The sequence below is a fragment of the Cornus florida genome, unplaced genomic scaffold (genome assembly GCF_030987335.1).
Source record: "Cornus florida cultivar Cherokee Brave unplaced genomic scaffold, ASM3098733v1 CherokeeBrave_3.0.0_Hap2_Chr05, whole genome shotgun sequence".
Classification (NCBI taxonomy): Eukaryota; Viridiplantae; Streptophyta; class Magnoliopsida; order Cornales; family Cornaceae; genus Cornus; species Cornus florida.
The window spans coordinates 66,413,783-66,439,721 of record NW_026775575.1 but is presented as its reverse complement, the minus strand read 5'-3'; the positions used below and the strand labels follow the sequence as shown (position 1 = coordinate 66,439,721).

The following is a 25,939-nucleotide window of genomic DNA, read 5'->3' as shown; positions in this document are numbered from 1 at the left end:
CATGTGATTTTTTGACCGTTCGGAGTAGTAATCTTCTTGTTCCTTTTCCATATTGTCATTATCTCCATTAGTGCTAGGATCTTTATTTTTGACAAGTGAATCATCATTGACTTTATCACCATCATCCTATTTTTCTTTGGTTGGTTGTAACAGTAAAAGGAGAGAGAGGTTAGGTTTGCAAGAAATTTATTTTTTACGATGCGAATAAGAAGAATAAGTTTTTTTCTATTCCCCAACTTTTTCTCTCAACACCACCACCACCGCCCCCATATTTTTTTCTCTCCATACCACCACTGCAACACCTCTCTCTCATCTATTATCGAAAACTTACTGCAGCACTAGAACAAACAAAGAGGGGGAGTGGCTTGGTCAGATTGCCAAATTTGTAGGTTTTTTCACGACCCAATCCACAATGTTGAGGGGTAATTTGGTTAAAAAAATTGCCTCAAAAAATCATAATCCGGTGTTAAGTTAAAATACTCCCATTATAGTTGAAAGGGCTTTCTTACTAAAAGTATTTATAAGGGTTTTTTTTTTTTTGCAAGTGAGTGGTAGTCAAGGGATTTTTTTTTGGCAATTGGCTCTAATAATAATAATAACAATAACAATAATAATAACAATAATAATAATAGGAGTAATAACCAATAATAATGGTAGTAATAATTATAATAATAAAATAATAAATAACAATAGTAATAATAGTAGTAGTAATAATAATTAAATGATGGCTTTGTTCATATTTAAACGCTCGCCTCATAAAAAAAACTAAAATAATCTAAAATTAAATTAAACTAGCCGGTCAAATGTAACAGTTCAATTTGATAAAAAAAAATATAAATAAATAAAAATTATCACACAATATAAAATTAGAAGTAAATCGTTGGATTTTTAAATCTTGATACAAAGTAAGTTTTTTATGTCAAAGTGTGCTACAGTGAGCTGCAACTTATTGTAGCGTTTATCAAGGCAAATATATCCAAACGTGGTGTCAGCAGATATCCGCCACATTACTTTAGAACGCGCCTCAGAGGAGCGTGGCCTAACAATGCCGTCCTAGATTTTTGTCCACATTATTCAGAGCAGAGTATCTTTTATTCAACCCACTCGTCCCGTCTTCTCGTCCTCACCTACTCACACAGTACGTAATAAAAGAATCCAACCCTTCTACACTTCAGTCTCTCAGTTGGGTTCTTCGTACCATTTTCACTCATCTTTCAATTTTTCTCATTACCGCCAATGTAAGTCACAATCTATATGAATATGTATGTTTGTGCAATACAATAGTAATAACATACTCATGCTTTGTCATGGTGTTGAGTGTATAATGTTTTATATATATTTGTGTTTGTTTTTATTTATTTATTATTATTATTATTTGAAATTATTAGGGAGGGTGGGTTGAAGCCAATGGATGCAGAACAACTGAGAGAGAATGCCCACCAGATGGTTGATTTTATTGCTGATTATTACAAGAACATTGAGAATTTCCCAGTTCTCAGCCAAGTTGAGGTCTGTCAATTTTCCCTTGTTCTTTTACATGTTCTTTCACATGACATATATTATTTTTTGGGTAAGTATGAAAAATATATTATGTCTTGATTGAATAATTAACAGGTTGGATATATGCAGGAGTCTCGTGTATGAACTCTGGTTTCAAATAAATTTAAAAAAGAGAGTTGATAATTGCATATTCTAGTATTAATCTAATATGGGGTAGTTGGTGAATCAATTGTGTCAAATTTTGTCTCTCTCTATCTTCCTTTGTGTGTGTTCATTTGCACATGTATGTGAATTTCTGTTATATCAATCTTTATTGGTTTATTTAGTAATTGGGAAACTAAGCATTTATGAAAAGGTTCTATATTTTTTTCCATTTTTCGGGCTGAAAACTCTTTAATAGTTTAATGTGAGTGGTTTATGTAACTTATTTGTAAATTGTGCTATCAAGCAATTTATGTTTGTTGGTTACCACAATATGTGATATTGACAATTCTATGCAGCCTGGGTATCTGCATAAACTTCTGCCCGATTCTGCACCAATTCACCCCGAATCATTGCAAGATGTCCTTAACGGTAAACTTTCTCAGTGGGGTTCTTATGCATTTTCAACTCTTTAATCAAGTGACCTTCAAAGGAGAAAAACAAGAAAAATTTACAAAGAGTGTGCTACACTATTGCTCTTTAGTTTATTTGATTAATAAAATGAAGTGAATGTTTATTTATATCATTATTATATTTTTAAAATTTTTTACTACAGATGTTCAGGCAAAGATATTACCAGGGGTAACCCACTGGCAAAGCCCAGACTACTTTGCATATTTTCCCTCTAATAGCAGTGTCGCAGGATTCTTGGGAGAAATGCTCAGTGCTGGTATTAACATGGTGGGTTTCAGTTGGATAACTTCTCCTGCAGCAACAGAGCTTGAGATGATTGTTCTTGATTGGCTTGCGAAAATCCTAAAGCTTCCTGATGATTTCCTCTCAACTGGTAAGGTTGGTTGTGATTATATTTGCTTGAAGTTGATTCATTTGGGAAGGCACTGCCTTTCTTGGTCCAAAATATTAATTTTTCTTCTATCCAAACAAAAACAATATTTGCTTGAAGTTGATTTATTTGGGAAGCCGTCGCCTTTCTTGGTCCAAAATCTTCATTTTTCTTCTTATCCAAGCAAAAAACAATATTTGCTTGAAGTTGATTCATTTGGGAAGGCACCACCTTTCGTGGTCCAAAATCTTCATTTTTCTTCTCATCCAAACAAAAATAATATTTGCTTTTCTTTCTGATGTTTGATGTCTTTCAAGGTAACATTCTTAATAGATTCATTTCACAAAAATAAATAAGTAAAAAATATAAGATGCTTCAAGTTTTGATTCATTCTAAAATTATGTTTGGCTTAACATGTTACTATTGACAGACAGGTCATATATGGATATGGGTTCTAAATGTAATAAATGACCTATTGGTTGGTTGAGCAGAAGTCCAAGGATATAAGTAAACGCATGCATAACTCTTTCTTTAGTGTCCTGTCCAAAAAGAAATATAGAAGAATTGGTAGTCGAGTGGGAAAAGATGTTTTATTCCAAGGTTGATGAGATCTTAACACATATGTGACTGTAATTAACAATGCAACTCAACTCAACACACATTGGAAAATGGTGATGGAAGTTTGGAGCAGAAATGGCTACTAATGTAAATCTCAGGTGAGTTTTTGGGAATGTGTTTGGAGTTCATCAAACATCATTGAAATGGCCAAGGATGCATTTGGAGCAAGTATATCCTTCATAAGTGGGAATGATGAAGATTTTTGTTGGATAAATATTGTGGTGATGGTTCTCTTCTCCTCGTATTTGGATCTGGCATGTGTTGTGACTGATGGCTTAATGATGGTATGATTTTCTAGTTCAGGATTCAGCTTAGTTTTTTATTTTTATTTTTTGGGGGCTCTTCAGACAAATCTTCAGGAACGGAAAATGGATTTGAGGAGTGGTAATGTGCAATTCTGTATGTTTGGATGTTAATATTCAGATTATAGTATGGCTATTCTTTTGAGTGACTTTTGTTTGTCAAATCATGTTTACATGTTTTGCTTGGTTTGGAGCAGGTTGACTGCCCACCAGTCATATTATACTAGTTTCATTCCGTATAAGTGATATATTCATATAGGAGGTTTCGTTGGATACAATTTTATGATTTTTTACAATATGCTAAATGGGAGATCGTGAACTTCTGCATCACATGCAGAAAGAATTCTCAGTTGATGGATCATCATTTTCTTTGTTGTTCACTTATCATTGTTCTTTTATATTTCAGAGTTTGTTTGTCACTGGAACGAGGATGACTTAGTTTGTCTTCTGTTAGTCAATAAAACTGTTCTCTCCTGGCAATCTACAGATTGGACTAAGAAGAAGAGAAGCCATGGGGGAGTTACATCTTTCACTACTTTTTGGGCTATCTGAAAGCACAAAAATGATGTTGAGAATGATTAGCTAATAGGATGCAGTTGAAATATTCTATCTTTTCTCCTTTGTTTGTTATACACAGGCTGTGTGTGTTTATGTGCATGTGATTGTTTTATTTTTATATATTTTTTCTTTTTTGACGAATTTACAGTTTTATGATTTATGTTACAAATCAGTATCAGTCATATATATATATATATATATATTATATTTCTATAATAATAATAATAATGAAAAATAAATTAAGGATAGGGAGACAAAAGTGAAGGAACTGGCTTCTTTGCATTCCTCATTATAGCTGATATGGACATGGACTCATGAGCCTGTAATTAGTGTGTAGAATATTAGGGTGGCCTGACCCTCATTATGAACAAAGAAAAAAATAAATTAAGTAATATTAAAATTCTGCACCTCTCTCTGTATGACTTAGTGGATGATGTGATCCTGATGAACAGATTTAATTAGTGGAAGTTAACCAAGCTAAAGTCTTTTTCTAGTCAAGAAGCTTACTTGTTGAATGACTTTCTGAACAACTGTCAGAAAGATGTCTGGGCCGCCACTCGCAGGTAGAGATTAGCTCAAGCAATTCACTGGAAGTGAGAGCATGTGGTAGGCCTCATATAGTTTGGCACTTTTACCATTATATGGCTTATAATCTTTTTGAAGTTGTATGTTTTCCAGATTGATGACAATAACTAGGCTTGCAAGGACTCCAGGTCCAAACTTACATCTGTGGTAATATTATTGCTTGGAGAAGAAAATAAACATTAGCATTAAGGAACCATATTTGGACCTAAGTCCATACAGCCAAATGTTTGAAGAAAGATAAAATTAGCTCATGGAAGTTCGTGGGTGTCAAAGACTAAAACCTCAAGCATGGGCTTACAATATCTTTTCCAAAGTTGATTTTTTTTTTTTTTAAATGGAACTTTTGCTGAAATCTAGGGACATTCTAACTGATGCCCTTATTTTTATGGATCTCTCTCTCTAGTTTCTGCAAAAAAGCTTTGCCAAAAAACTGTAGTAGTTCAACTTATTATCAATTGTCCACCACATGATATGGTTTTCCTCTTGGGAATCATGTTGCAGGACAAGGTGGTGGAGTAATTCAGGGCACGGCAAGTGAAGCTGTTCTAGTTGTGCTACTTGCTGCTCGTGATAAAGTTTTAAGAAGGGTAGGAAAAAATGCTCTTGGAAAGCTTGTGGTTTATTCATCTGATCAAACACATTCTGCTTTACAGAAAGCCTGCCAGGTATTTTAAAAAGTCCGCACAAATATTATTTTTTTTCTGTAAATATGCATGAATATTTTTTAACCCTTTCATTTTTAATTTTTTGGCATTGTTGTGTTTGTACTTAAATTATACTTTCAGAAGTTGTGTGATAAATTATTTACAGTCATGTCAAACAGATTAAATTGATTGCGTAGAATGGCAACCAATTAAATTCCCAAGGTTCATCAGTGATCAACTAATTTTTAGCATAAGCTATTTATATAAAGATATTGTTTCATCCTTCATAACATTTTTCCTCCATTATGTTCCTTTTTTCCCCTTTATTTATCCTTTTTTTTTTTTTTTTGGTGGGGGTGGGGGAATTAATCTATTCTTTAATCAATGCTGAAGCACCAAAATATCATGGTGATTATTGATAATCTTATAAAAGTATTATGTTTTCTTTTACTTCATGATATAAAGCAAGAAAAAATAATACTAAGCCCAGGAGTATATTTACCTCTCTGTCATCCTCATTCTTGCCTTAATCTCCCGTGGATGGGGTCGGCCATATGAATTCTCTGTCTCCACTCTTTTCCTTGATGTAAAAAAAGCAATGATATGGCTTTTGTCAAGAATCACTAATCTTCTGCCAAAGCATAAAATATGGTGATGTCTATAAAGTTTTCATCATTGCATTATTCTTGACACCCACATGCTGATTTACCCAGGTTTCCCCTACTTCTAAATATTGTGAAAAGCATCTTAAGGCACTGAAAATCAGGTTGATTAAAGAAATGCTAAAACTTCTTCTTTCATTGTGATTATCCTTGCCCTTCAATCAACATTCTTTATTTAGTTCACTACTATATTCTATAGAATTTCTTGCTTATAATCAATTTTTTTGTGTTATTCCCTCCACCTGAAACAAGTTATGGGAGTGCTGAAGGGAACCTCATCTTTTCAATGGGCACATGCCCCTAAATATTATTTTAAACTCATCATTGAGCAATAGAATTCCATTTATGAACTGTAGACTTTTTTGTTATACCCTCATAGTTGTTGCTGATGCTTACCATGATTACATTAAGCCTGTGATTAGCAACTGAGAAGGTAGAATTCTATGTCAGTGTTTACTGGAGCTATCTGAGGGATGGGCCATCAGAAATGCCTTAATGCAATATCACAAAGAACCATTAATTATGACCATGACGTGTTATAGAACACCTTCATGTGTTTATGCATGTTTTCTTATTTTATTTTATTTCTTTATGATTGCTGTGTTTGGAACTAATCATGTAATTTCATTCTCATGTGGCTACAGATCTGTCTCAAAATACACATCTTTCAAACATTTTTGTTCTGATGTCCTAGAAACAGTTCTTATTTTTTATTATTTTTTTGGATCTGTGTATGCTGCTTATTTGTGGTACCGAAGTTCATGTTGCAACCTTGTTTTATTTGTTTTTTGTTTGTGGCAGATAGGAGGAATTCATCCAGAGAACTGTAGGGTGCTGAAAGCAGACTCTTCCACTGAATATGCTCTTTCTCCAGAATCCCTTGATGAAGCAGTTTCACATGACATTGCCATTGGTCTAATCCCCTTTTTCTTATGTACTACTGTAAGAAACCACATTTTGTTTTTCATGTTTACATGTCTTACAACATCCTTTAGTGTTTCACTAGACTTTTTCTTTTATTAATTATTGAACATGGTGTAGGATTATCTTTTTTCCCCCTACAAAAACGTTAAACTTCACTATTTTTTAATTCATTTTCCAATTTGTCATTAGCATGATGAAGTTTTTTACTTATCCAAAAAAAAAAATTGATGAAGTTTCCAACAAGTGCTTGGGAGTTGGGTCTGGCAGTCTCTTAAAAGGTTTATTGGCAGATTTAAAATCCAAAGTATTAAAAGGATTATAATGTTTGTTAAAGTACAAAAAAAGAATAGTTTAAACTCAAGCCTATCACTCGATTGAGTTGGACACGGTTTCAAAACATTTCAAAATATTGCTCTAGGTTCCAAAGTTTAGTCTGAGAAAGAATTTCTAAATTTTCATATTGATACTCATTATGTATATGGCCCCATACTATCTTTCATTTTAGCTTCACCATACCACTTGTTTGAAGTACACATGTGTGTATTGATGCTCCTTATCATTTTCCTCAATTCTATGCATACACCAATTTGAGTAGCCACTTTGTGCAACTAATACCATATGTTAGATTTTTACCCAGTTTGCTCCTCCTAGAACCATAGTTAATGGGGGAACACACTTGGTAATGGCCTTCTTCTCCAATGCGTCACTTTGGACAGATTTTCTTAAAGTTCTGTTCAATTATTTGGCTTTGTGTAGGACTGAAGTTTGTGAGAATGGTAGCTTGGATCCTTGGATGTTGGTCATGGAACTTTAAAATGATGTCTTTCTAGAGTTCAAAAACAGTTAAAATCTTCATTTATTATTCATTCATAGACTAGGTTTTTAAATTAAAGTTTAGTGTGTGACTACCACCATATAGATTCTTCATACTTTCACGTGAACTCCCAATATAGCTCCTTGATACTTGGATGTGAACTCCTAAATCTTGCAAGGGATCATTCATAAGTGTAAGACGTTAATTTTGCCACAGTACCCTGCTTTAAATCCCCTCCACCTTCCCGGGAAAAATGGCTAATATGAATCAACTGTAAGTTAACTAATACTTGGAGCAATCTCTTGTGCCTTCTCTAATTAATTTTTCTTTCTGCTTTCCTAAGAGTTGATTTATTTTGCTGACAAATCACTTTTGATGTTGTCTTCTTGCATATTTGATTGCTAAGATATACACTCTACCTACAAAATGGATAATGTATAGACTTGAAAGGGAAATAATAATTTTTGTTGGCTTAGAGAAAGCATTTGATTCACTTTTTTTTCCCTGATATTTTGGTGGTTTTGGGAAAGGATGAAAGACAGGAATTTTAAGAAAATATGTTGGCACTGTCAAATGCATGTATTAGAAGTGGAAACTTCTGTGTGACTATTTAGTTTGAGTTATTTCTTGATCCAAGTGACTTGCAGTTGGTGTCAATTTGAAGCCCTAAGTATGTTACATTGTTTATGAGAGAAGTCCTCTCATATTCAATCTAATGAGTGCTGGTTTATATCACTTGTATAGCATACACTGTCATTATTAAGAATTGAGTGGGGGCTATCAATGCCTTAAACTTTTATACTGTTTAAGCATTTGGAATGCTGGGCATAATTCATTTTACGGACCCAAAATTCTACGAAATTGACTATTTAAAAGCTTGTAAGAATAGGCAAAAAGTCAAAGATGGTATAAATAGCAATTTGTATAGTGTCCACTGAGGTATCAGGAAAGATGGCATGTTATGTTGTGCTGATATTATTGTTTGGACCACAAAATTTTCGTATTATAAGCCATAGGATGTTATACTATTAACTTAAATATTGTGAATGCGATCACATGCTTAATTTAATTGGATATTAAAGAGTTCTGATAAACTAAATTATCTTGCATATAAACTTGCAGGTTGGTACAACTTCATCCACAGCTGTGGATCCTTTGCTTGCATTGGGAAAAATTACCAAGGTGACTTGTTAAAATTGAGTTACTAGAAAAATTAACTAAAATTGCACATTAGCTAAAGATATGATTCCTTTATCAATAAGTCTGTAAGAAATACTTGTGATAGTTAAATTTTGTTCTGTGCCTTTTTCTTTTCTTTTCTTAATTTTCTTTTTAATTTTTATATCTGCATTAGGAATTTCACTAGAAAATAAAATGTGTAACCCCAAGCTCAGACGAACTGCAAATTATTGTGCTTTAAGGCAAAACATAAATAACTAAATGAATATTGATGAATCTGTAATGGTCAGATTAAATAATACCTGTTTAAGAAAGAAGAACAGACCTAGACAAAAATACACAAATTGATATTCTCAATACACTTAAAACCAACTACAGATGCTAGAGTTCATCTCCTTAAAAGAACTTCATTAAAATTCATAAAGGTGGTTGTCCACAAAAACTTCCTTTTATGGGCAAAAATCTCTAAATTTCCAATTTAGTAATAACAAGAAACAAGATCTCCAAATGACGCTAGAAAAAACTGCAAAGGCATTGCAGCAGAACAATTAAGTGCTGGCATGGCATCTTCAAAGGAGTGGTGGAGTTGAGGGTTCAATTTTCTTATTGTTGATAAAGTGAAGCTAGAAGAAAAGGACACAACGAAGCTTTAAATGGCAACACAAAACAGGAATGAATATACAAGTGGTTTACCAGATTGTTGAATGTTGAAGCATTAAAATCTTTCAGTCTCTTAAAAATAGGTTTAAACAATTTACTTTTGGTGGTTTCTGGATAACCTCATTTGACGCAGTTTTAGAAATGACTTCCACAGAAGTTTGCCTGATGGAATGGAAATCAGCCTTCAAATGTTCCTCTTTGCTCTCTATGTGTTAAATTCATCTATATAATGTGTACTAATGCATTATATATCTGAAGAATCTCTTATAATGCAGAACAATGGAATGTGGTTTCATATCGATGCTGCATATGCTGGAAGTGCTTGTATATGTCCAGAATTCCGCCACTACATTGATGGTGTTGAAGAAGCCGACTCATTTAATATGAATGCCCATAAATGGTTTCTAACAAACTTTGATTGCTCAGCTCTCTGGGTTAAGGTATGCCGTTATGTACTAGATGCATGTCTATGTATTACTGTTAGTGCCTTCATATTCTAGGGAAAGCAAATGGATAGCATTTATTTTCATCGGACTTCCAGAGTGAATTTCATCATATTCAATTTTGATTATTCAAAATATTCCAGGTGTGTAGCTCTTTTTGGGTTTTTTGGTTTTGGGTTTTTTGATCTTCTCAAGTTGATCTAGAGTAATACAGTTGGGTTATGGTTGAGGGGATTTAGGATTTCACAAGTGAGAATGTACGTTTTGATTTTCCTTATATATGAGTTGTCCAATTTGTTAATAATAGAAGACACTGTGACGGATAGCATCAATTTCATAAGGGCTGGAAGGTTGGATAAAAAACTGTATAATTAGTATGAAAGAGGTTAAGACTTAAACTATTCCAAAGGCACATGAATTAATGCAAGAAGGAAAACCTTTGAAATGATTTACAGTGAGAGTCTTCCTAGATGCATAATGTTGTTATATGTCAGTCCCATAGTTTCTATTTATCACACTTTTGAATGGTAACAAAATTTTGCAAAAGATCAATTTAACAACTCTTAGGCAATATTGATGAAGCGACCAACTTTTCTCAGTTCCTTCAGTTGATGCCACCTCTTTTTGTTTCTGCTCTTTTTTTCCCCTAATTAGACGATTACTGTTCTCATAGTGTTATACATAGTGTACGATCACTTGCCATACTTGAAGTTCACAACTCTAATGCCACACCATTCCTAATTCTCACAATTCCTGCAATTATATGCATGTGTGTGTTTGTTTGTGTGTGTGTATATACATATCGTTTTCCTTTAATTTATTAAGACACATGTTCGGGGTCTTTTTCTGAATGTAATGGACTAAGACCCAGATGGCACATCTTCTATAGAGGAAATCATTGAATGTATGATCATATTAGTTCCTTCTCAGTATCAAACACTGAATCATGTATTTTTTTCTTGTCAACAGGACAGAAATGCTCTGATTCAGTCATTGTCAACTAATCCAGAGTTTCTCAAGAACAAAGTAAGCTTCTTTCTACTTTCCAACATTATTCATGTTAATGCTCTAAAACAGAGGTCACAGGTTCTGGTGTTTAACATGATATAAGCTATTTAGCGTATTTAACTTAAAATTTTGAATTGCTAATGTAACAATGCCTATGTTGGTTTTTCAAGGTTCTTGACGAGACTTGGACCTAAATGGGCAAATCTTTTAGGGTCCGTTTGGTTAGCAAGAACTAGCTAGAGAGGAAAAGAAAAGGAAAAAATTTAAAATTTTTATGCGTTTGGTTAGATGGAAAGTGAAAGCTTTTGGGAAAGTAGGATTCTCGCATGTTGTGAATTTTCCCTAAAATTTCTCCGGTACAAAACACACGAAAATTTACTTTCTCGCAAAACTTAGCCACTTTCTATCTTAGTTTCCTCTTGTGCCCCTATCAGTTGTTTCTCCCCCACTCTTCTTCACTTTCACCTAGTTTCTCTCCACTCTTCAGTTTCTCCACAAACTTCACGCAGAGGTTGATTTCCTTCTATAAATTGTAAATTGGTGTAATCCTAATTTAATTATTTATATTTCTATATATACATATAAAATTAAAATTTTATTATAATTATTTTGGGTTCCATAATTAATAATAATTGAGATCGAGTGTATGTATTTCTATATATGCATACAAAATTAATTTTTTATTATAATTATTTTGGGTTCCATAATTAATAATGATTGAGATCGAGTGGTATACATACAGGTTTTTCAGTTTGATTGGAAAATTAGGGTTATTGTTGGTGTTGTAGGCCATTGGGAATTTGGGATTCTTATTGGGAATTTGGGATTCTTAGTTGATTGGAAACTTACTACCTCGAGATATGGGTTTTACAATTGTTGTGTCCGTTAAAGATACAATTTAGATATTAATAGAAATAATTATATTATTATTTTTAATAATATATTATTTTACTTTTTTTTTTTTTGTTAAAAATGGATATAAACAATTATGTATAAGGGTGATTCATGAAACACAATTTTATTTTATTTTAAAATATTTAAAATTTTTAGGGTAGTTTTGGTAATAGAATCATTTTCTTTTCTTTTTCATCCTATCCAAACTAACAAAATAATATTTTCTCGTAACTTTCTTGAAAAAGTTTCCTCCTAACCAAATGCACACTGGAAACTTGATTTTCTTTTCCTTTACTTCACTTTATTTCACTTTCACTTTCCATGATAAATTTCTATATAACCAAACGGACCCTTAGGATGTCCCAAACCTGGCCGCTGACAATAAATTGAAGTATGCATTATTAGTCAAATGAGTACATGATGTACATCTACGTCAAGCTAAATCAAATATATTACCCAAACCATCCAAGCAATTTGGTTTATTAGGCAAACCTGTTGCATATCCTGCTCTAAATTGGTGTTTGTTTTTTGAATATCTTTTACTACTGCCAAGGTGCATGCTTCAGTATTTTTTCATTTTTCGTTTTAAATTCCTTTCTTAACTCACCACATTCAACATATATTATTGTGACTATGAATGTATCGGAAACCTGGTGTTCTTGGGCAGTTCTCCATTGAATACTTTGGTTTCTTGAATTGTCCTGTTGTAATTAATCTTTGCAACTTAATCTTCGTTTTGGAGAGATGATCAGTTAACTCTAAGCTGCTCTTTCAAATATGACCTGTGACATGTTAGTGAAGTTCTTCTGAATCCCAACCCCCATGTCTAGGATCAAGTTCCAAATTGCACCTAATGTTACTGCTAAAGAAGTCTAGTCAAACTTAGTTCTTTCTTTCCTCATCATATGCTCTTCTTATGTCTTTAGCACGTCCTATTGGTTCTAGATAATCTGACCTGATGGATAAATCTAATATGTTGGCCAATGGCCTTATATTGACGATAATGGAAACTCTATTCTGGAGTGTGAGGTAAGGTTGCTCTTATTCAATCTCAATTTATCAATCTGGATGCTAACTTTCTCATGAACTTGTACTGCTTAAATCAGCTTCGCCTTTCAGGTTATGAAAGAGCCCTTGTGGGGCAGGGGGGAGATGTTCCCATCTGATGATGTGATTGTGTATTTTTGTTTTCTTATCCGATTCATATATTCACTAATGTGATTGATGTTCCAGGCCTCTCAAGGAAACTTGGTTGTGGATTACAAAGATTGGCAAATTCCTCTTGGCCGCAGGTTCAGGTGTGCCATCAGATACTGCCAAAATAACTCCTTAAAATTATACAACTGCTTAACATGTACTAGTCAATCAAGCTCAGTTGAAACTTCTTGTTTTTCTTTATTCAAGCATTTTCTATAAATGAGATGGTTAAGAAATGTTTTAACTTTTAATTAAAGAAAAAAATCTTTGATGAAGAGTCAAATAAGCCTATTCTACACTGCCTCTCAATGTCAAAGTTGTAACAGGTTTTTCCAGCATTGGTTGAAGAGAACATGGCAATAAAACACTTTATGGTTTTGAAATTTAAGCTGGTTTCTCATTAAGCATAAGCCTCGCAAGCAGATACATAGTCAATATACACCTTGTGGAATCAATTTATTGACCATTTTCAATAACTTCATTGTAAAATCCATGTTTCTGATCGTATGTGGTTGCATTCTCCTTCTAATTTGGTTATATTATTGATTTTAACTCTCTACTAGGTTGTAGAACCCGTTGCAAATTTGTAGCGATTGCCTTATATAATTTGGTGATGCTTCACAGATCATTGAAATTATGGATGGTACTACGATTATATGGTTTGGAAAACCTCCAATCTTACATAAGAAACCATATTGAATTGGCTAAACATTTTGAAGAACTTGTTGCTCAAGACCCGAGATTTGAGGTAATAGATATTCATTACAAATTTGTTTGAGCGTGTCAAACTTTTTTTTTTTTGTTCTTCTACTAATAATGGGCTCATTCCTGCTTTATGTAGCTGCTTCATCTTTTATAAAACGTCTGCCACCTGTATATAGCTATTTTTTACACAAACCAGAGTCATGGCTATATGTATGTGTTTTTGTGACTGCATCATTTTACTATCAATGCACAGTTGTGCACACATCAAATATTTTGGTTTCTGTGTGTCAAACAAAATAGAGTAAAATAATGAGGAAAATCAAACTCGTCTAACAGCTCAATAGTGCATTTGAGGTCAGCCAATGAAGAATGTTAAAAAATTATATAACATGTTGTGCAAGTAACTAGTGTCATGTATACTTGTTTTTAATTTCTTATTTTTATTATGGTAAAAAAAAGGTTTGAAAAGGTGATCCTCTAGAAGTTGAAGAGGTGTTGAACACAAGTGAGGCCTGTCCTGAATATTAAAGGCCATTGCCTCTACTTCTAGTTAAAATAATTTTAATGCCAGAAACTCTCCCTACGGATCATGATTTCTTCAATAAGAGAGTATATTTTTCTCATTACATATTTGAATAGGTGGTAGGAGGCTTCGGCTTCAAGAACTGCCTCACTGTGCTAAATATCAAAGAAAGCATCTCGAGGCACAGAGATCAGAAAGTGTGAGATCTTCAGCTCATGTGCTATGAATGATTTATGTTTAATATTTGTGTGTTATACTCCTTATGAAGTTAAATGTTAGTTTACGCTAACATTTAACTGTTTCAGTCTGTGTGTGAAGTTTGAATGTGTTGCTTGATGTCAAAGGTAGTAGAACTTGCTTGGTAGTTTTACTTATGTTTTTAGTGGGAGGACATTTATGTTTCTCTTAACTTATATATAAAATATGTTCATGTAAAGTAACCATCTTCTTTCCTTAATATGAATGATTGACCGATCTAATTAGACACTAAAAATATATTGGTGTCAATTGAGGGAAAGGCTTCTCTCAGGAGTAAATTATTATTTTTTTAAAAAATAAATTCCAACCATTGTGATTCTTGGTTATGAAATGGAGATGAATGTGTAGAAGAAAGGGTATATGGATAAATAATTTTTTTCAAAATCAAAAGACCAGCCTGGCCTACTTATTCCCATCCCATAGGTTATGTGTCAAGTAATAAACCAACCTCTGAAATTAGTTCTCGTGTTTGCATTAAGACTAGTAGTCATCATTGTACAAAGTTCAATCGCATTTAGAATTAATGACAATGGGGTGTATGTGTATGTGTGTGTTTTCTTATTAATGTTATCACTTATCATTTCTGTGGCTTAGTCACGAAAACTGATGTCGCAGGTTGTTGCACCTCGGAAGTTCTCGTTAGTTTGTTTCCGGCTTCTGCCTCCCCATTCTAATGAGGATTGTGCCAACAAACTGAACCATGACCTATTGGACGCTGTTAACGCAACTGGAAAAATCTTCATTTCACACACAGTATGGTTGTTTCTATGTTAAATTTTCTGTCTAGGAGAATTGTATGCTGATGCTTTCTGCCCTTGCTTCACTGCTTTCTTACCAAAATTTAAAAAGTAGAGTAAGGAGGATGATTTTCCTTTATTCGTGATGCACAATAACCGGTGTCAGCTGATGAACATTTTGTGCAGGTTTTATCAGGCAAGTACGTACTGCGCTTTGCTGTAGGAGCTCCACTGACAGAAGAGAGGCATATAAACGCAGCATGGAAGGTTTTGCAAGATGAGGCCTCCGCCCTGATAAGGAGTCTGTAGATTAAAGTTAATTGTTTTAGTGTCATATGTTAATTGATGACATTCTTTGAATTATTCATTCTTGTTTTGAACAGTTTCTGCATTCTGAAAGCAGCTTTTTAATTAATATTATTATTGTTTTATTTATTTATTTATTGTCAATTTAAATGGGGTCATTTAAAAAAAAAAAAAAAAAAAAAATTGCAGGCATCTCAAAGGTGATGTTTAAAATCATTGATTTTGTCATTTCCAAATAGATCCATTAAAGATAATGAATTCTGCCTTGAAATGCCACTGAGAAAATGAGTGGGACTGTCTAATTTAAAGAGACATCAAAACAGGTCTTAAAAAGTTGTTATACTGACAGCGATTTTATTTTATTTTTGGTGTGTTAGTGTGTGTATTTTTGGAGAATTATTGACCACTTTTTAGAGGGTTTATTTATTTATATATGTCTGGCTAAAAAAACCTCTAATAAACTAACTTGGGTGGGTTTGGGACCTTGGGTAGTATCCTAGTCCTAATTCTAAATTACATTATACTTTTAATTGAAAAAAGAAAAAGAAAAAAATAAATAAACTAGCCTTGCGAAATTATACGATCTTGTTAATATTTGAAGCAAATACAACTGTTTGCATAAACACGAAGGCTTTACCGATTATAAATATAGTCGTGTTAATCATATTTTGAGATTTTATTTTTGTGTTTAGTGTTTTTGAAATGATAAATTAAATGAAAGAGAATGAGAGAGGAGTTTGTTTTCTCAATTTATAATATTATCTTCAGTAGTCATATTGAGTTGAGAGTAAATACTCCCAATGAGTTGCAACCCATTCACACCCCCTATCCAAAATAGTAGATCCTCGTGATTTTTTGGCCGAAGATAATAATGAAGTTTCAGAAGTTACAAAATTTCCTCTTTACCTTTCATTTTCTCCACATCTCACACGAGTATCTATATTCAAACATGACTAGAAAGTAACTAGCATTTTGTTTTGCATGAGTAACTCTTATCATTTTTTTATTTCCTCTATGTTGTAGTTATAAATGATATTTCTACTTATATATATATATATATAGGCATCTTCTCACATCTACAATGGTTATGTACGTGGTTGCAAATTCAAATCATCTTCAATCCAATAATTTCCACAAATTTTTCATTAAACCATATTCTAAAACGCTCCATACGTTTTTATTATTTTTTGTCTTTCTAATATATGTAAACTATAATTAATTCGTATTAAGACATTCATCACAAATAAACATGAATTTCATAATTTTAAAATTTTATTATTCTCACATATCTATAATGCAAAAATAATTATGGTTAGATATAAATATCTCGATCTGTGATTACAAATATCGTAGAAATCAAGTACAACGTCGAGATATTTTCTATGGAACGAACAACGTTCTAAACTACAATAGTCAAAACGTGGAAACCGATTTCTCTCTCTTGGCCTTTTGCACACATAAAACTTTTACGTGTTGTATCATTAATTGTACATAATGGATGGAGTATATGCACTTTTATAAAGACGGAGAGATGACCAGTTTTCCTTTTAGTAACCTAATTCCACTTTCCATCAAAGTAAGGAATAAGAAAGGAAAACACTCCTCCAATAAGTAATTACCAAAAAGATAATTTATAAGTTGACCAAATAATATAATATTAATCTTATATCTATTTTATTTAACCACCAAATAATATGTCACATGTCCAAATCATGTGGACCACAATTAAATAAATAATCTTACATGCTCTCACTTGGCGCATATGATAACTTCTGTAGTGGTTTAGTAAAATAGTCATTAGTATGCACCATAAATCAGATTGACTCATTGAGTTGGTCATCATAAATACCATGATAAATAAACTACCAATGCGAGTGATGGCGGTTATATGTCTCTAAATGACACAGTCCCTTCCATGTACCACAACACTAGTAACCTATTCAACATAGTCTATAAATGAGAAATATCAATAATAATCTAATAATAATGTCTTTTCTAAGACTATTCCTATTACCATTTATTAAAGCAATAACATTAATTAATAGGAAATATCATAAACACATTTAATCAGCGCAAAATGTCAAATATATATAAGCACTGTTAAGCAATCCACAATTAAAAAATAATCATCATTGACTACATTCAAGACCCATTCTTTTAACATGTTTTATAAATGTCTTGGGTGGTAGTCCATTCATTAATGAATTGCAATCATAAGTTGTGTGCTTATATATTCAATAGACATTCGTTGTTTCTAAACAACTTCTTTAATGATAAAGTATTTCAACTTTAGAATACCTATCATTTTTCATACAAGAAGATCAACAATTGCAGTATAAATTTTCAGCAATCTGAAAATGATACCCATAACTCCAAATCCTGAAATAAATTTTGCAATAATAAATTGTAGCCTCAAAGCATACTACAAATTAAAAATTCATTAAAGACAAAATAATAAAAAATTACTTTATAATTTTTCATAATATTGTTCTTCCAGCCAAAAGAAACAAATAACCAATTAAAAAATGTTTTCTTAAGTGTAAGCATATAATCTTTTATCACATACCAACTTGTATATACATCAAATTCCACAATATATGCATAAGGAATATTTTTCGTTTCTTTACCTTCTAGCTAACTCATTATTTGAGATTGCATTTGACTGAATTTATCCCCTTTTATGTATGGAACAATACTGGTTGAATAATGTTACATACCAAATCTTTCTAGAACTCTTTCAATATATGCTTTCTGAGACAATTCTAAAAAATTCACGTGATCTATCATGAAATATTTTCATTCCTATTACGTCAGATGCCTTATCCATATATTTCATTTCAAAGTTCTTATAGATAACTTTTAATTTCATACAATAAACTAAGATCACTATTAACAAATAAAATATCATCAATATATAGAATCAGAAATATAAACTTACTCTCACTAACCTTCCGGTATATACACTGATCAATAGTGTTTTTCTTTAAACCAAAAGAAATAATGGTATCATTGAACTTAAATACCATTGTCAGGAAGTTTGTTTAAATTCATATATTATCATCTTAAGTTTATAGACTATATATTCTTTACCCTCCAATGTGAAGCCTTCAGGTTGTTCCATATTGACTTCCTCTTTTAAACTCCCATTCATAAAAGTTGTATTCACATATGTAACTCTAAATTATAACAAGCTATTAATGCCATGATATTTTAAAAGATTCCTTTTTAGATACTGGAGAGAAGGTTCTTTATAATCTTTTCATTCATGGCATTGATTCATTTAGTAAAATCATTACTGTTAATGGCTTGTGCATATGTAACCGGATTCGTATATATCTCACTATATATCAAAATCAGATTCTTGCAGATATATCACATAGTCATCCGGAATGATCTCATTTTTTTTTTTTTTTGAGATCTTCTTAATGTTATTCCTCTATGATTCTTCTACAATATTTTCATTTGTGACAATCTCATCATGGAGTTGTTGATCATTCAATTATTTTTTCGTTGTTATACGGTTCAACAACTGAAGAAACAATTATTCCTTTAGAAGTTATGGATAAATAAATTTATACCATAATTTCTTGAATGATCACATTCTTATTTTTATCATTCTCACTGACTTCATCATTCTCAATGAATCTGACATTACCGGTTTCAATAATTATCGTACTATGTATAGGATAGTAAAACTTGTATCCTTTAGATTACTTAACATTCACAACATTATGGGTAATGAGGAATTACTTAACATACTCCTAACCATATCCATAATAGTACAATTACGCATTTTAGCTACACGCTTCTGCTGTGGCATATATAACAAAGTGTATTGAGCACAAATGTCATACATTTCAAAGAGTTTAGCAAACGGTTAGAGTATTTATCCATTTCATGATACTTTTCATAATATTCACCACCTCTATACGACCTTATGATTTTCACTTTTCTATCTAGTTGTTTTTCAATCACATTTATGTATACTTCAAGAATACCCATTACTTGAGATTTTTTATGCAACAGATAGATATATCCATAACGTGAAAAATTAACTATAAAGGCGATAAAATATTTTTCTCCTCCAAAAGATGGAACATCAGAAGGTCTACAAATGTCTGTATGAATAATTTCAAGAAGCCCTATACTTATTGTGGCTCATTTTTTTGTGTGTTTGGTTTGTTTACCCTTAAAATAATCTATACACACCAAAATCAGTAAAGTTTAGATTCAGAAGAATCACATCATTTACTAATTTTCCTAACATTTCACTAAATATTAACCTAGTCTTTTATGTCATAAGAAAAATAAATTTTTTATTAATTGAGTTACGCTTAATTCTAATATTATGATGCAAGATCAAAAGGTTTTTAATAAATAAAATATCAAGTTTGAATTTACAGAAATCATCAACAATAATACCATAACTCACAAATTATAATTTCTTAAATAAACATCATTATCAAATTTAAATGAAAAACCATTAATATAAAGTTTTGAAATAAAATCAAATTATTGGAAATTGAATAAACATAAAAAGTTTAAAATAACTTAAATAAAATCCACTGTCTAACATTAAACATAATGTCACAATGGTTTCAGCAAAACTTTTTCCCAATTATCATAAATAAGAAATTCTTATTTGAATTTGTGATTTAGGCCATAAGAAATTCTTACATCTATTAGAAACATAAACATTACTACTTAAATCAACCTACCGTGTATTAGAAAGAATTTCAATATGTAATTCGAAATATATAAAAGTCAAAAACTTACCATTCTTTTTGGAATCATTCTTTATATTTCATATAATCTTTTTAAAAGTGTTCAATACATTAATGACACTTTCTCATTATTACATTCATTTTTTTTAGTAGATTGACCTAAATCTTTTAATTTTGGGGGTTACTCATTTAATGCCCTTTCAGGCTTATTCCTAAATTTCTTTATAACTTTTTGAGTCATCAGATGAACATAATGATTACCTTGTTACTTAAGCCTTATCTCTTCCTAAATTAACATAATGGTCAATTCATTCATTTCCACTTGTCTTAATTCGAGATGACCCATACTTAATGGACAAGAAATTAAGAATAAATTGAATGAGAAAATTCTCATCCACAATCATCCTCAATTTTGTAGCAACATTAGTCATCTAAAGAACATACCCATACATGGTAAGAGTACCAACAAAAAATGCATAATAGTGATATAAATTAATAATTTTCGTTTTAGATATTTATCTACAATACGAAAACATTATTTTAGTCAAAATATTCCTTAGCACTATCACTATGGGAAACAATTATTCACATAACTAAAGTGCTTAATCTGTTTGATCTCTCCCAAGCTTTATGAAGAATCTTTTCTTCCTTACTATCTTTATCAGTAATAACAGTAGGTTTCTCAATTTAAAATACTAAATCAAGATTTAACACATCTAAATTTTGAACTCAGCTTACTCATTCCATTATGAGAAGTTAGTTTTACTGAGAATCAGAACAGATGTAGGATGCACATTAAAAGATGATAAAACAAATATAATAAGATAAAATACTCACAACAATAATGTTTTGAGTTAACAACACGTTTATATAACTTAAAAATATAAATACAATGTATAACTATAGTATCCCTTTGGGTGGTAACTATAAAATATTAATATGATGTTTACATGTATTTATATGTATACCTTCATTGGTGATGCATTATTTAATTAAAGAAGTTAAGTTACCTCTGGATATCCTATATATACTTAATTAAAAAATATATACAACCCCTTAATTTTTATTTAATCACTTGAAAATCAATTCTCTCTGGAGAATTATTTCTCATGGTCAAATAAACCCAATATTCATGAATATCACAAAAAATTATAAGCATCATAATTCATAAAATATTGCAATTATGTTTACTACTAAAATATATATTCATCAATAATTATGGTTAGGCCACTTTGGTAGCTACCAATCTTTACATAATATGAATATTAAATTAGATAGTAACTAATTTATGACTAATTATGTCTAATACAAAAATTAAAATTCATCAATCATTGTGATTGGGCCATTTTGGTAGCTACCAATCTTCACATAATATGAATATTAAATTAGACAGAGATTAATTAATCATTAAGTTATATTTACTACTAAAATTAATATTCATTGACCATTATGGTTAGGCCACTTTGGTAGCTACTAACCTTCACATAATATCAATATTAAATTAGACAGTAACTAATTAATAATTAATTTATCCATTTAATATTATACACTCATACTCATACTGATCGATCCAAATTTAGGTAGGTTCGATTCCAGAAGCTTAATAGTCCAAAAATTCAATAAAAAAAATATCCTTTTACTCTATATACATAATAAAATATGCTATTTTTATTTTCGGACTTGAAGATCATAATTGAATCAATTTAAAATTGATTCTCCAATATGTATGTATGTTTGGATACAAAACAATAATTTATTTATATGTTTAACAAAATTAGATTAAATTTCTAAACTCACACATTATTCCAGAAATTTAATTTTCTATAATAAAATAAATCATTCTCAATTAATTTATCATATATGTAATTAATGATATATGATAACAAGTATATATATAAGTTTGTACAAAAACCAGTAGTTAGCATTAAAATTCATCACATCGATTTACGCAAAAAGCAAAACCAACTATTTCAATTCCAATTGCTATTCTAGTCATGCACGGAATAAAAAAAACAAACTCATACATATACTTCAACCATCAAATAATTCAATAAGGATAAAAAATCAATTTATGGAAATCAATTAACAAGCTCAAAAATCGATCATACAAACCAAAATAAATTAATCAATTGATCTATCATACTAATCCATTATGCACCCACGATTCCAAAACAAATTTAATTATTTAATTTTAATTTTAATTTATATATATATTATTTATGCAAACTTTAGTGGAAAATAACAAGTTCCTAAACCATAAGCTCTAATACCACACGTAAACTATAATTAATTCGTATTAAGCCATTCGTCACAAATAAATATGAATTCTATAATCTTAAACTTCATTATTCTCACATATCTATAATGCATAAATAAATATAGTTAGATATAAATACCTCGATCTGTGATTACAAATATCGTAGAGATCAAGTCCAATGTCGAGATCTTTTCTACGGAACGAATAACGTGCTAAACCGCAATAGTCAAAACGTGGAAACCGATTTCTCCCTCTTGTCCTTTTGCACACATAAAATTTTTACGTGTTGTATCATTAATTGTACATAATTGATGGAGTATATGTACTTTTATAAAGGCAGAGAGAAGACCAGTTTTCCTTTTAGTAACCTAATTCCACTTTCTATCAAAGTAAGGAATAAGAAAGGAAAACACTTCTTTGATAAGTAATTACCAAAAAGGTAATTTATAAGTTGACCAAATAATATAATATTAATCTTATATCTATTTTATTTAACCACCAAATAATATGTCACATGTCTAAATCATGTGGGCCATAATTTAATAAATAATCTTACATTATATATATATATATATATATATATATATATATATATATATATATATATATATATATATTGTACATATTATTTGTGGCCTGGATCAACTATCTCAAATGTGTCAACTTTTTTGTTGCATAATTCTCTTAGTCTTCGAACTACATAATAATTTCTCATTAAATTTGAGATTTTATACTACGACATTATTATTACTATTATTTCAAATTATTTAAAGGACATTATCTAATGACCTACTTGGTAGAGTGGGTGTGCCATTTGATTTCCCACTCCCTAATTTGTCTAGATAAAAATAAAATAAAATAAAAAATAAAAAATTTCATAGTTCAATTATTACCATTATAGAACTAGGGTGTGACACTCGTGGTTGAATGTGAGGGGCGTTGTTCAAAGACAATGTTAGTGGTGGAGCACATACCATTCCCACATCAAATAATTATGGAGTATGAGTTATTTGAATGCCCGACTCGTTGTCAACTCTTGAAATAATTGTTTAATAACATTTTTTTAATGTATTAGCATTTTAACACATTAAATTGATTTGAGACTTCAACAAAAACAAAATTATTTGCAGTAATTGTGTGCAACTTGTTGTAACTTTTATGTAATAGTATCATAACCTACATTGCAACAAATCTAGTACACACCATTATTTTAAGCTTTAAATAACTGTATTTTAAAAATCTATCAAAAAAAATTATTCGCTTTAAATTAAAAGCGGATTTGGGATTGCTTTCCCACTTAAATGTTTAAAAATGATATAATGCAAAATATATATATATATATATATATATATATATATATATATATATATATATATATATCTTATAGAAGCATTCCAAAATATTTAAGAGATATGCAAAACCAGTTTGTGAAAACGAAAAAAATATGAAAAATAGTTTATTTTTCTATTACTCTAATTAGAGGGGAAAAAAGGAAAAAAAAAATTGAAAAAATCATGTATGAATTGGGATTCTAGAATAGTCAGGTTATAGAAATAATTGTGTTTGAGTTAGAATTTTAGAATAATCATATAAATTCTTTATATGAATCCATTTTTGTCGAGAACACGTCAATTTCCTATTACTATTTGGCCCCAATTGAAAATTGTTTTGAGTAGATGTTTCATTTGTTAGGTAACTATTTTTTTTAAACAATTTTATATCTTTTATAAAAATAATTTCATCCATTCTTTTATAAAGCCACTATCAAATATAGTCACACTCTTGTAATATTATTGTAATAAAGACATTATTGTAATATTAATAATAAAGGTGTTTTAAACAATTTTGTTACTAATTTTTTATTATTTATTATTTTTTTAATTTTTTTCCTGGCAACAACTACAATAAAATAGAAACTAAACAGAACTCCAACCGCTCAAGCAGCAACATCCTCCTCCAAAAACTTAAGGATTGAAGAAGGCTTGGACTGAAGAACCAAGTCCGCTTCCATCTCAGCACACGATGAACCTGCCAATGCATGAGCTACCTGATTACAAACTCTTCGCACATGCATTAGCGAGATTGTAGGAAAATCCTGAAGCTTCTTTCTCATAACAGACACCAACGAAGCAAATGCACCCTCGCCAGATCGAACACCCGCTAAGGCTTCCACCACTACTTTAGCATCCGACTCAAAACAGACATCCTGAAATTTAAACACTTTAGCCCAGTAAACAGCACGGCGAAAAGCATAAGCCTTAGCCTCAAGCACAGACAAGGAAAAAGACGGCTTAAAAATCACAGCTTGTAGAACCGAATCAGCTGAATTCCGAAACACCGCCCCTCCACCCCCTAATTGAGAAGACTTTGAAAAACTTGCATCCACATTACATTTAATTGTGGTATGCAATGGACGATTCCAACGGTTATAGGACACAATAGAAAATAAAGGAGAAATCAGCGGCTTACATTTCAGCTGCACATTCAGAAATTCCCAAAAACGGGCCGTAGCTAAATTAGCTACCACGAAAGGATCCCACACATCCTTCTCAAAAACTTTTTTATTTTGAGCCTTCCAAAGCATCCACGCACAAAAGGAAGCTAGCCCAATTAGATCACCTTTATTTTCCGTTGAAGACAAAACGTCACTCGAAATGTTATCCCACCATTCAACAAAGGATAAAGGAGAAGATTGAGAAAAATCCCAACGAAGAGGTGTTAACTTCCAAGTCTAAACCGAGTGAGGGCAACGGAAAAAAATATGATTAATATCCTCTATCTCCAACCCACACCTCGGACACACCGGATCCTGCAAGTAATTGCGGCGAACCAACGCAGTTGGTATATCACCATAACAGCATTTTCAAACAAAATGTTCAATTTTAGAAGGTAAAGAAAAGCTCCATAACTTACTCCAAAATTGACCCGACACCTGTGAACCATCCATCCTACTCCCACTTCGTTGATTCGGGTTATAAAGAGACATAGCTAACTGTTACTAAATAAATTAAAAACTACTTTTATGGTGAAAACTGTTTTAAGTTTTAACATTTAACAATGTATCATGTTTACCACACCTAACATAACAATTTTATGTTTACGAAGGGGCTTGTAGACACTTCTGGGTTCTAACGAGGGCAAAAGTCAAAAGTGGGTGTATTAGTTTTCTTGTCAATTAAAAAATAAAGACGATTTTGTGTTTTTTTTTTTAAAAATTTTTTATTTAGATTAATTTTATTGACACTCCTAATTTTTGGACAAGTATCACATCGGAATACATTTTGAAAATTACTATCACTTACTCACATTATAACTTTTTGATCCGTTTTTTACCCACACTTCAATATTATTTTTCACCTCAAAGTACTTTTGCATGTAAAATAATGTTGCTATCCTTTTGGCTGACTTATAAAATTGATTAAATTGACTTGGATTGCCTTTAACTTTAACTTTGTA

At 31.2% G+C, this 25,939-nt stretch overlaps 2 protein-coding genes across 3 annotated transcripts; one reads left to right on the top strand and one right to left on the bottom strand.

The window, feature by feature from the left end:
• The first annotated feature begins 1,070 nt into the window (after positions 1–1,070).
• Positions 1,071–15,631, top strand: LOC132306697 (tyrosine decarboxylase 2). 2 transcript variants are annotated; one of them, XR_009482073.1, is made up of 14 exons: positions 1,071–1,238; positions 1,389–1,509; positions 2,001–2,073; positions 2,258–2,488; positions 5,050–5,213; positions 6,656–6,796; positions 8,715–8,774; positions 9,707–9,871; positions 10,844–10,900; positions 13,010–13,074; positions 13,598–13,721; positions 14,318–14,400; positions 15,075–15,212; positions 15,383–15,631. XR_009482073.1 is itself a non-coding variant. In XM_059804206.1 (13 exons), coding segments are annotated over exons 1-13 (1,464 nt in total). In that variant the 5' UTR covers positions 1,082–1,236; the 3' UTR covers positions 15,506–15,631. The 2 variants fall into 2 exon arrangements, 1 of the variants encoding a protein (XP_059660189.1); XM_059804206.1 differs by lacking the exon at positions 14,318–14,400 and having other exon boundaries at positions 1,082–1,238.
• Positions 15,632–24,419: 8,788 nt separating this feature from the next.
• Positions 24,420–25,067, bottom strand: LOC132309404 (uncharacterized). Its single transcript, XM_059807716.1, has one exon. The coding sequence runs from the start codon at positions 25,065–25,067 to the stop codon at positions 24,420–24,422; it is 648 nt and encodes a 215-aa protein (XP_059663699.1).
• Between the last annotated feature and the right edge of the window lie 872 nt (positions 25,068–25,939).

Coding starts and splice junctions, on each gene's coding strand:
- LOC132306697 (XM_059804206.1), top strand. Junction 2,489..5,049: donor TGATGATTTCCTCTCAACTG/GTAAGGTTGGTT, acceptor ATCATGTTGCAG/GACAAGGTGGTGGAGTAATT. Junction 9,872..10,843: donor GCTCAGCTCTCTGGGTTAAG/GTATGCCGTTAT, acceptor TCTTGTCAACAG/GACAGAAATGCTCTGATTCA.
- LOC132309404 (XM_059807716.1), bottom strand. CDS start 25,067: ATGCTTTGGAAGGCTCAAAATAAAAAAGTTTTTGAGAAGGATGTGTGG.